Raw genomic sequence first — 12,731 nt, 5'->3', positions numbered from 1 at the left:
AGGCAGGCAAAGAGGAAGCTGTGGAGATGGCGGAGCAACTAATTAGAAAGCTTGAATACATGGAGAAAACGTCCAAGGAGGGTCAATCTGAGACCATTTTGGTTGAAAAAATCCAACTGGAGCTCCAACAGCTTGAGAAAATGGTTGAAAAAGAGAAAAGTCTAAGGGTCCAAGGAGAGACTGAAATTGGTTGTCTCTTGAAGACTGTAGAGTCTCTTCGGCAGGAAACAGACAAAGAGCTGCAGAAAGAAAGGGCTCTAAGAGAAGAGGCAGAAAGAGGTAAGTTGGAGTTGGAACAGGTAAGTGATAAGCTTCACCATGGTTTAGAGAAAGCCTGCAATATGACAGAGACGCTCTCGGCTCAGACCAAACTCCTTACCAACAAGCTTCAGGCAGAGGACAAAAAACGCAGATCTCTCCTCAAAGAAATCCGGGATCTCACCCTCATGCTTGACCAGGAAAAGGCTCTTAGAATCAAGGCAGAAATGGAGATCTCTGCACAAAGATATCCAGGGACTCAGCCTCATGCTGGACAAGGAAAAAAACCCACAGAATCGAGGCAGAGAATTATGAATTGGAGGTCATAGAGATTTTAGAGGCAGAAGGAAGCAGAATGCAGAACCTGGCAGAAGAAAAACTTTCATCAAATTTCCACCTCTTTAAAGTCATGTGAATAGTTCTTTGCTGGTGTTTGATTATAAGAGGTGGTCCCCAAAGTCGGTCCTCGAGGGCCGGCACCCTGCATGTTCTAGTTCTCTCCCTGGTGGTAGTAACAACCTTTTCAGCATGTCAATGTTCTTCTTAGGCCTTCTAATGAGCCCTCGAGGACTGACTTTGGGGACCACTGATTATAAGTATTAAATCTAACAAGTATCTCATTTTGAGTCAGGAGTTTGGTAGGAAGGAGACACCTTAAACATGTGGGGCATGGGTACTTAAGGACTACGGTTGGGAACCACTGCGACGGCGGTCGATTCCCGGTCTGTCCACCCTTTGCCGTTTGTTTTCCCACTTCACCCCCCTTGCCTGCTGGTGTTGGTCAGAAGGGCAGATGGCGCAAAAAATTTGCAGCCTCACTTCTGTCAGCCTGTGGCTACAATCCAGTAGCCTTCCATCAGAAGAGTGTGAATGAGTCCTTTGACATCGACATATTCATTCCCTTCAAATACATGAAATGGCCTGAAACAGGCCATACAGTGTGATTTTGTTTTAAATGTTGCAAGTTCTATGTTACATTTTTATTGAACTCTTTAATTTAAAAAATGCTTTAAAACAAACGACGACATAAAAGGAAAGGAGTTTGTACAGAGTTTGAGAAGACTCTGTAAAGAGTAAAGAGGCTCTTTACAGTGAAGAGCCTCCTTGTTGTTTGTTTCTGTTTTAAATGTTGAATGTTTTACATCATCATTGTACATATTCAAACTCATAACCTCATGTAAATAGCTGTTGATTGTGTTCATCTTTGTTTTAAATGTTGCAAGATCAATGTCAATGTTGCATTTTTATTATGTCCTCCTTTTTGTTAAAACAAATGCTAAGAAACTAACAAATAAAAAAAAACCTACGAAACAAAAATGGAAAGGTTGGATCTCTTTCCAGTAATGAAAATAGCTTCTTCCTGTGTTTGTTTCTGTTTTAAGTTGAAAGATTTATACCATCATTCTATATATTCAAACTTTACTGTGTTTGTTTGAAATAAACACAAGAAAGTTTTATATTGTCATTATATGTATGACGATATAAAAGTTCCATATCGCCATTCTATGTATGACAGTATAAAGGTTTTATATCATCATACATAGACAATATGTTTTATGTCATTCTATATATTCAAACTTTAATGTAATATAAATAGCTGTTGATGTGTTTGTCTTTCTTTTAAATGTTGCAGGTGTGTTGCAAAAAAAAAAGCAAAATAAGGGAGGAAAATGTTTTATTTGATTTTTGATCTATTCCTCCCCTTTGCATTAATGTAAATAGCTTCTTGTGTTTGTTTGAAATAAACACAAGAAAGTTTTATGTTGTCATTCTATGTATGAAGATATAAAAGTTTCATATAGTCATTCTGTGTATGTAACAGATAACACTTTTATATCATCATACATAGACAATATGTTTTATGTCATTCTATATATTCAAACCTTAATTTAATATAAATAGCTGTTGATGTGTTTGTCTTTCTTTTAAATGTTGCAGGTGTGTTGCAAAAAAAAAACAAGAATAATAAGGGAGGAAAATGTTTCATTTGATTTTTGATCTATTCCTCCCCTTTGCATTAATGTAAATAGCTTCTTGTGTTTGTTTGAAATAAACACAAGAAAGTTTTATATTGTCATTCTATATATGACGATATAAAAGTTCCATATCGCCATTCTATGTATGACAGTATAAAAGTTTTATATCATCATACATAGACAATATGTTTTATGTCATTCTATATATTCAAACTTTAATTTAATATAAATAGCTGTTGATGTGTTTGTCTTTCTTTTAAATGTTGCAGGTGTGTTGCAAAAAAAAAGCAAAATAAGGGAGGAAAATGTTTTATTTGATTTTTGATCTATTCCTCCCCTTTGCATTAATGTAATTAGCTTCTTGTGTTTGAAATATACACAAGAAAGTTTTATGTTGTCATTCTATGTATAAAGATATAAAAGTTTCATATCGTCATTCTGTGTATGTAACAGATAACACTTTTATATCATCATACATAGACAATATGTTTTATGTCATTCTATATATTCAAACTTTAATGTAATATAAGTACCTGTTGATGTGTTTGTCTTTCTTTTAAATGTTGCAAGTTCTGTGTCAGTGTTGTGTTTTTCCTTCCTTTATGTAAAAATAAAGCTAAAAAACAAACAAAAAAAACAACAAAAAAGGAAAATAATTGTTGTTTTTTTATTTGATCTCTATGAAGTGGGTCTGGTGACATGCGAGAAAAAAAATTGTGGCCGCGACTTAATAATGGAAACGAGAATAACGAGAATGGTGATTATTCATTTATTTCGTGGGAAAAAACTTAATTATAATATGTCGTGGCCACAATTTTGTTTTCTTTTTACCTGACTCCACAGATTTCAGATGTATTCAACTTGACTGATAAGAGCTGGCTAAATTCATTGACAACATTTTCCACATATTTGGGGCTTTTTTATAACACTTAGTGTCTGACCTTTTACATTGATTCCCAAACATTCAAGAGAGTCAAATATGCTCAAGAAAATCCTTTTACAGTTTAGTGAATCATGAAATATTAGGAAGTCCTAAGCCCCTCTTATGCTCATTGTTCTCGCTTAAGAAATTATAATTAGTAGACGCCAATTTGATTAGTACAGATGCTTCATTATTATAAAGTCTCAGCGGTTTGTTGGGAATCATTAGAGAAATAAAATGCATCATGAACACAGATGTGTTCATCTCTTAGATCAGAGACCATGTTGCAGGTGATTTTAAAGCAGGGTTAGGCTAACCACTGAAAATCACACAGACGACTGTTCTGTCGATTATCTAAAAATTTAAAATAATAACACAACTAAAACCCTACCAAGACATAGCTGTCCACCTTGATTGGTAGTGTCTGAAGTCAGTGTTCTGCTTATTTAAATCATTAGCAGGCCTCAGCAGAGCTAGCTAATTAGCATGCTAAAGAGCTAAGCCAGCCATTTGAAGCAGGGACATATAAACAGGGTAACTCTGGAGGAGTTGTAGATATTCACACCTCCGTTGTGAATATCTGGGTTTTTTTGAGTGGTAAACAGGGCTTTAAGTTAAAGAAATAAGTGCTAGCACTCCCCTTTAATCTCTTTTCTAAAGTGTGTTGATTAAAGTAGGTTGAATAAAAGTGAAAAACCCCACTTTTCTATTTGTAACAGAAAACAAAGGAAAAAACTTTGATCACTTTTCTTCACATTTGTGTTCATCCATTTCACAAGAATTCAACAATATTTGAAGAAATTTGTGTAAAATGTGTAGAGGTTTATAGTCCATAGCTCATAAGCGTAACTTCCTGAAGTTGTCCACACCACCTCTGGCATGAAGGGGACAGTCCTCATCAATATTTCCTGCCCCTTTTTTTCCTTTATGTGCCTGCATCTATGTAACTCGGCAGCAGCTGCACATTGTATTCAAAGCATTAACAGCCAGGTAATGCTTTTTAAAATTCCTTTGTAAAACGTAAATTCAGAGTTCAGGGTAACACTTTATTTGAAGGGGTCTGCATAAGACTGACATGACACTAGCATAAACATGACAAAACACCTGTCATGAACATAAAGAAGTCTTTATGAATGTTTATGACAGTTGTCATGAAGTGTCATTTGGTAAATAATGACACTTTTAATGCAAAGTTGCTCCAAAAGTCCATTAAAAGTGCCAACTTTGCATGATTTTGTAAATTATGATAATTTAATGTTCATGACATGTTATGCATGTTTATGACAGTGTCATGTCAGTCTTGTGCACACCCCTTCAAATAAAGTGTTACTGTTCAGAGTCACCTGGTGACATGGTAATGTAGAGCTGTGTATCGACAGGGAATAAAAAGGGTCAAATCAAATAAAAATGAGTGTACCTCATTTGTACAGACTGGTACCAGTTGAACCCCTCCAGTCACTGAATAGATGCTTAAAACAGATAAATGTGCCAAAACTTTCTGCAGCTGAACAGAAACAAAACTGAAGTTATGTTTGGACCTAAAGAGGAACAGTCTAGAGTTATAGATCCAGAGTTGTAGATCTACAACAATTTCACACTGATTTTGACTCAATAGGTCACATGACCTAGAAGCTATTGAAGAGGAATACTAAATTTAAACTAAGAAAAATAGGTAACAAAAATAAAAATTTTGTTAAAATGGAATAAAAATGCATGTGCCTCATATACAGTTTAGTACAATTACACACTGATTTCTAGTCAATGTGGCACACAATGTGGAAGCTATTGAAGAAAACGTATTATTTAACATTAAAGTTATTTAAAATATTCCAGCGTTCAAAACTAAAATCTGCAATCCATCCTCAAAATAAAAATTACATAATTCAGAGCTTTAAATATGTGTATTTGTACCCTAAAGACAAATGAACTGCTACCAAGAGTCTTCTTTTTTAAAGGTGCAGACAAGTCAAAATGAATAAAGAGGCTGCAGCGCGTTTCGCACCTTTTTGTTCCTCAGGTAAGCCCTCCGAGCACAGATGTTGCCCCTCTTGGTCTCCAGGGTCTGCAGGCGTCGTTTGAGCTGACGCATTAGTGGCGGTTCGGCCTGTTGCAGCGCTGTGTGGACCATGCTCTGCAGCTCCTCCTGATCCTCACACACATCGTAGTACACCACCTCCTCCTTCAGCTCTGAAACAAAAACACATTCATACAACATCATTACGTACGCTATGGATTTACTTGTTACAATATTCAAAATATGACATCATCAAGATAAACTGCTGATTCGCCTTCACCTGTGAGTGTTTACATTAAATCCTCCATAAAGTCAGACAATTAGTTTGCAAAATTCATTTTCATTTGGCCCTTCTTTTCAGCAAATAGTGAAGGTCACACTGCTATGTTTTAGTTTGGAAACTCTGGAGGGCATAAAAGGTTAAAAATACAGGTGGACACACACAGACACGCAGACACACACACAGACAAACACGCACAGCATGTTAATGCTGATCACGCACCTTGGAGGTAACACCCCATGTCCCTAAAGGAGCAATTAGAGAAATATTTACATGAACGGAGGGGACCATTTCCCCAGAGTGACCCCAAATCAAACTGTGTCAAATTTAAATATGTATGACATAATTTAAATGCAGTTTTTTAAAAACATGTCTAGATCTCTCCCTGCAGCTCTTCCTATAAAAAGCTCTGGATATGGTAATGCTTAAAATAACTACTTCTGTTTTATTGCTTAAAGTTGGCATCAGATTTGACAGAGTGTTATTTTACTGCTGTTTTAGCAATAACTCAGGACCAACTCTGACCAGCTCCACATTAAAATCTGTGAAACGTCAACTCCTCAAATCAGGACTAGATTACTAATAAATTATACATTCTCTAAAGTACAGCTTTTTGTCAGCGATGCTTTTATTTTGTTTGCATATACATTTTTCCGGGCTCAGTTTTGAGATTTTCAAGTGATAGCAAATTATTTCATTTTTTCTTACCCAGATGTGGAAAATGATTTTAAAAATCTAAACACGTTTTGCAGAGTCAGCTTTAATCTTTAAAAAAAAAAAAAAAACGATAAGAAGCAGTGTTTGTCAGTGAGTTTCTATTTGTGGCAGCAGCAAAACTCCACTCACAGTTTTTCACTTCCAGTAACTTAGAATGTGTACTTTACCCAAATGCAATGTTAAACATTTTATAATTGTACAGGAAGAAGGTGGTTCAAAGTACTAATTGGTCGTGTCACGAGAGACACGGTCCTGCTGACCTCACCCTGTCTTCCAGCTTTCATTATGCAGCTTTTATGCTAATAATTTTAATATCACACAAAGATGATATGATTAAATATGAAATGCTGTTTTCACTTGATGCTTGCAATTACTCAGGAGAAAAACTAAATCTACAATTATTTTAGCTTGTTTTTATGCCTACAATCATTTTTATTCTAAAAATCTATTGCATTTAAATACAGATTGTTGCATTTTTTTTCTATAAAACCTTTCCACTAGATTCAGCACACACCTTTAATTTGTCGACGCAGGGTGTCTATCTGAGCCACCAGCAGCTGCTCCTCATTCTTCAGGATCTCAAACTTGGCGTCATAAAGTTCCAGCTGGGTTTCATAGAACTGCAGTTCAAGCTGGTCCACTGTGTCGCGTTTCTGACCGGCCTCAAACGCCGACCCCTGCTCAGCTCTCTGGTTCTGGACTCTCCCTGACAAGTTCTCCAGCTGTAGAAAAAAAAAAAAAAAAAAACACTTGTCAAGTCAGCCTTTAAAAAGTGTGGAATATTTGGCTTTTTAAATTCAACCCCCTTTTGTACATGCGTGCTAAAAACACTTTGACACAACTGCATGTTTACATCTTTTCAACTGATGTAAAAATATGTGATGTAGAAACGTCTTCAGACAGTTTTCTTCTCTGCGACTCTTAATGAGGGGAGCTGGAATCAGCGGCTGCCTGCAGCGTTATGACAGTAACAAAAAAAAAAAAAAAACTGCTTGACATTCTTAATTATGAGCTGACACTTCATATTCAAGCCCATGTCCCTAAATGCTCTCCATCATAAAGAACGCTGCGCGACGCCCAGAACATTTGCAAAGTAAAATTATTTTTCTCCCTTTTTCAGTTCAGACTGAGCGATCCCAAACTGAAACAATTACTTCAACATTCGCAGTCACAGAGTTTAACTAAAGCAAAAATGGAGGCAAATTCACATTCAGGTGTTTTGTTACCGCAGTCTTTGCACACTCAGGTTTGGAGATTTTCTCCCAATCTTTTCTGGTGATTATCTTTAAAAGTCCTCCTGGTACAATAAAGATCATTGGTGAAAATCAGGAGATGTTCAATGTGGTTCAAACAAATATCCGGTTTCACTTTCCACACTGTATAAGTTGGGAATTTTGAGAATTCAGGTTGCCCCTGTAAATCTGCTAAATGTTTGAACATACTACAACTACTACTACTACTACTACTACTTCTGATGAGATAAAATGTAGAATAAAAAACTATTTTCATCCTCTTTTTCTATACCTGAAATAGGACTGGGTAATATGGCTTAAAAATAAAACCTCCAGATTTTTTCATAACAGATAAAAATCAATTTATAGACCAGTCCTAACCTGGAAAAGAACTTTATTCCATGATTTTCTGTTCTGTGTACAAACCCAACCAGATCCACAGTCGATGTTTGGATCAACGTCTTTCACCTGGTTGCTAAATGGCAAAGGTGGAAGTTGCGAAGGTGGAGGGACTTCTTCAATTTAATTGATCTAAATGTGGGTTATATTTGCAGAAAGCATCAAAAACCAAAACATGCAAATTGCATAAAGAGGTCTCAATGTTTTCCGAGGGCGTTGTGCACACGCACAGAAATGCTCACTGTAAAAAAAAAAAAAAAAATTAATTAAAAAAAACAGTCCAACGTGTCACGCTGTGAAATCTGCAGGCACACCGGCGCATTCATCAGAGTCACGGTGTTACGGTGCCACCAGCACAAAATCCTGCGTAGGTGCAGCTCGCTGATCTCATTAGAAATACTCGCACACAGCCGTCTATGCAAAAGACTCACGTTGATTTCACAGTGGTGGCCACTTCCAGCATCCTCGGGCCTGACTTTTTAACAAGCTTAATCAGATGAATAATGCAGGTGAAGATGCTGAAAGTGTTCTCCTGTTGCCCCCACAAAAAAAGGAGAAAAGACCAGCTCAAAATGCACAGCGTGGCAGCTTATGGCTGCAAATAATCTGCTCCAGATTCCCACTCCATACTGTGATCCTGACATTAAAATTGCTCTACACCAGGCAGTCACAGAGCACACACAGGCAGTACGCTGTGAATATGTATACACACACAGACACACTGACTTATTTATGCATGAAGGCAGTTTTTTTTTTTTGAGTGGGGGCAGGGAGGGGGGATTCTTTTGAGTTTTTAGAGAGAGCTTTATAAATAGATCAAAAGAAGCTCTGCAGCCAGAGATTCAGACTAGAATACCAAGCAAAAAAATAAAATATAAAAAGCCAGCAGTCCCTTTAAATCGCTGCAGAACTACAGTCACTACTAAAGCTGTTTTGCCTTGGTACAAAAAAAAAAAGTATTAAGCGCAGTCAGATTGTTTTCACCAATTACAGAAGCCCCGAAGAAGCAGTCAAAACCCCCGTCAGACGTACCCGCTCTTTGATGGCATCCTTCTTGCGGCTGAGGCACATCTCTGCTGCTCGCATGTGCTGCAAGGTTTCCTTAGCTAAAAGGAAGCGCAGCTTCTCCAGTCTGGGAGCTGCAGACGCCCAGGCAGCGGATCCAAAACGTTTCTTATCCTCCTCCATCTGCTTTACCATGCCTGGATGTAGACATGCAAATCTGTCAAACTGCTGCATCTCACAAAAACTTAACAGACCTTATATGATTACATGAGAATCATCAGCTAACCTGTTTACCAGTTATTTTTCCCCCTGATAGCTCTTTGAAAATGATGTTGATGACATCCAGCTATGACATCATTGCTTTAGGATATCTCACTTGCTTTTAAAGTTTTATTGAACTACCTGGAAAAAACAGTGGACATTTCTCCCACCTGAATTTCAAGCTGCTCCACAAACATCTATATTCTGCATGTAGCGTGAAAGCTGAAAAATAAGCTTTTGAAGTCAACTTTCTCAAACCCATGCAACAGATTAAAAAGTGTTCAAAGTTAAATCTGTTTTTTTTGTTGTTTCTTTTCACTATGAACCTGAATTGGTTACAAAGAAACCTAAAAGTTTTTTTGTTTGTTTTTTTTTTACCTTGACAACCAATGAATTCACACCTTTGGTGTTTAATGTTAGAATTTTGTTAAATTCTTTGAATAATTTAAAATTCTTCCAAAGACAAAGCATGGAAAATGTATTAATTTTCATCTGAATTGCAGTCATTTAATATCATATAAACTGAATGTTTTCTCATCTAATTAAAAAAGATGCTTTCATGTGATATATATATATATATATATATATATATATATAATTATTTTTATTTTTTTACCAAATCCACCACAGAATTTATGACATGATCCACAAAAAGAAAAGCAAACAACTTATACCAGCCAGGGCCTTTGAAGTCTGTGCAAAGTAGTTGACAGTGATGTCCTGAATGGAGGCGACTGCATCCTCTGCTTTCATTCTCCACTCCTCCGCCTCCTTCTCCAGAGCTGCAATCCTCTTGGGACCCAACTCCTCAAACTCCAAAGATTTCTGCAGAACAACAAAAGAAAAGAAAAGAAAAAAAAAACAAGTGTACCGTTTATGATCAGAATGTCACCTCATAGATCAGACAAACTCTGGGATTCAACTTAGATTTGAGATAAAGAGTCTTTAACGAAACAAGAAAATGACTCGTTGTGTGTAGTTCATGCTTCAAGCGGACTCACCAGAATCTCCATCTTGTAAAGGCAGGCCAGTTCTCTCATGTCTCTAAAGGGTTGCAGCAGGTACTGGAAGAAGCTGGTGGCGACAGTAACCAGGTCCTGATAGGCTTCATCTTCCTTCTCATAGATGCTCAGCAGTGCCACCATCCCATTAGTGGTGCTGTGAGTCTGCAGCAGCTTTAAAAAAAAAATAAAATAGAAAAAACAATAAAATAAGTGAAGATAAAAACACCATCACCTCAGTTTATTCTCAGAGCCGTCTGTTGTTTGCCTTGTATGACTTTTCACAGCTCAGATCGGATAGAAAAATCTTTACTGGAAGTTGTTTGTTGCGCTCCGATCGATACCAAACACACAGCTGGTGCAAGTCTTTTCAAACAGGATGTGGGTGGTCTGGAGTTACAGCTTTGCAAAGCCATATCAACGTGGCTAAATAGAGATAATAAAAATCCAGTGAAATTTACATATGAACAAATATTAACGTCATCACAGGTTTAATAAGGAGTGAAAATCACAGACAGGCAATGTCTGACATGCTGACATTTTCACAGGGATTATAAGAAAGGCATGTTATGAATCAATAATTCAGTTTTTAAGGGGGTGTGGGGGGGGGGCTACGATAAAATAATAAACACATTTAAAATGCACCACTTTGCAGGATCTCTTTGGAATTTGTTCATCCACTTAAAAAAAGGGGAACTTTTATTCATGAAATCAATTACTGTAGTTTATAGATTTTTAATTATTGACATGAGATTGAAAAAGTATGTTTTCACTTCGGCATCGAGGACTTCCTTTTTGAAATTCTGGCAGCAAAGTCACAGCTGCGTCACGCTAGACCTGATTTTAGATCTTTCCACCGCCACTGTGTGGCGCTCTTCTTACAGGCAACTGTTTCCACTTCAGAAATACACTGTGCAGCTTAGTGAGGTAAAAGTCTGCATTAATCCAGTGTTTTCGGACTCCAGGGAAGGTATTTGAGTCAGGAAGATAACTCATCAGATTAAAAAAAAAAAAAGATATTATTATATTTTATTAATTATTAATTATTATTATTATTATTATTATTATTATTTCTTAAAATGTTATAAACAATGGCCAGATGAGTTGTAGTTTGAGTTAATTTGCATTAATGCTGCTGGGAAAAACAACTACAATAACACTACATTTTATTAAATGCTACACTATTAAACCCCAGGTGTGGCAAATCTATAAATCTATCTTTTATCTTTGGCTTGTGAACCAGGCTAAAGCTTGTTTCCAACCCTAAGGTCGGGAGGGTTGCTGGTGCCTACCTCCAGCTAACGTTCCGGGCGAGAGGCGGGGTCAGGACAGGTCGCCAGTCTGTCGCAGGGCAACACAGAGACACACAGGACACACAACCATGCACACACACACTCACACCTAAGGGCAATTTGGAGAGATGTAATGTTTTTGGACTGTGGGAGGAAACCGGAGTACCCGGAGAAAACCCACGCATGCACAGGGAGAACATGCAAACTCCATGCAAGCCAACAACTCTACCAACTGCGCCACTGTTCAGCCCTTAATGAAGACCTTTCGGGGCATAAGATGGACTTTTGTGAATCAGACTGAACTCCAGGACCCCCGACAGCCGTGTGGCCCCTCACCTCCTTCAGGTGACCCTTGGCCCTTGACATCTCCTCCTGCATGGTCTTCTTTTTGAACTCCTGTAGATTTTCAAAGTACTCATCCACATCCCTCTCATCCTGGGTGAACAGAGTCTCCAGGACGATCTTTCTCCCGCACAGGTCAATGGCTGTGCTGAAGTATTTTTCCAGCTTCCTGCACGGCATGTCAAAGTCTCTCTGTTCGTCATCCTCCGGACCGGACTTCCGATTCGACAGCAGCAAGTCCCAAATGTTACTTTCCCCAAAGTCGGATAAATCCGGGAAGCAGCCGCCCAGGACGTCCGCCACGCATGTGAACTGTTGGTGGACGTGTTTCAGGTCGTTCACGGAGAACAGTCCTGCCCAGCTCATCTGAGGCTCGCCACCGGCGGGGACCTCAGCCTTACGTTTCTGCCGCTGTAACGTCCGGTTGTGGCAGGTTACTGCGAACTTCGACTCGATAGCGTTCCACTGGACGATAAAACCCAACTTAAAGGGCTCATTCTCTTCAAATATGTTACTTTTAACTGCCACCCACCCCTCCAAGCTGTCCAACCGGTCAAACTCTACACTGTCCATGTTAAAAACACAGCTTTCACTTTGGCCCCGGAGAAACTGTTAGCTGTGTTTACAACGTCCGCCATTTGTGTGACGTTGCTGCCTTCAAGTGCATCACAAATACTCGGAAATTCTAAAAGCATATTTCATCTGAGCTGAAAAACAATTAAAGCTAATTAAAACTAACACATTGTCATAGTTTTTAATAATAAGAAAAAGTTCACTAAGAGTAGTACAAAGTCTGTCTGGTGGCATAGGAGGAAAAAAAATTAATCGTTCTGCCCATAAATGAAAAAAGTCGTGCCTATGAGATTATTTAGTCGTGGCCATTATTTTGTATTTATTCATGTGGCCAGACGGGTTTCATAAAAAGCAGAAAAATTACAGATATTGTGTTATTAATTAGGAGTTAGGTGCAATAAAAATTCTAGCCTAAATGACAGCAAACTTAAATAAACGGTTCTAAGACAAATGTCCATC

At 37.9% G+C, this 12,731-nt stretch overlaps 1 protein-coding gene across 1 annotated transcript in view; it reads right to left on the bottom strand.

The window, feature by feature from the left end:
• whamm (WASP homolog associated with actin, golgi membranes and microtubules) overlaps window positions 1-12,410 on the bottom strand; it is a 20,424-nt gene extending 8,014 nt beyond the window's left edge. The window contains exons 1-6 of the mRNA XM_008404537.2: window positions 11,694-12,410; window positions 10,066-10,239; window positions 9,739-9,889; window positions 8,831-9,000; window positions 6,682-6,889; window positions 5,159-5,343 (exon numbers count right to left, since the gene is read on the bottom strand). Of these exons, the coding sequence (XP_008402759.1) occupies window positions 5,159-5,343; window positions 6,682-6,889; window positions 8,831-9,000; window positions 9,739-9,889; window positions 10,066-10,239; window positions 11,694-12,272 (1,467 nt within the window). The 5' untranslated portion in view covers window positions 12,273-12,410. The remainder of the gene's footprint in view (window positions 1-5,158; window positions 5,344-6,681; window positions 6,890-8,830; window positions 9,001-9,738; window positions 9,890-10,065; window positions 10,240-11,693) is intronic.
• Window positions 12,411-12,731: the final 321 nt, after the last annotated feature.

Source organism: Poecilia reticulata, linkage group LG3, assembly GCF_000633615.1.
Source record: "Poecilia reticulata strain Guanapo linkage group LG3, Guppy_female_1.0+MT, whole genome shotgun sequence".
Lineage (NCBI taxonomy): Eukaryota > Metazoa > Chordata > Actinopteri > Cyprinodontiformes > Poeciliidae > Poecilia > Poecilia reticulata.
The sequence above is the reverse complement of the archived record's forward strand: the minus strand, read 5'-3'. Positions and strand labels throughout refer to the sequence as shown.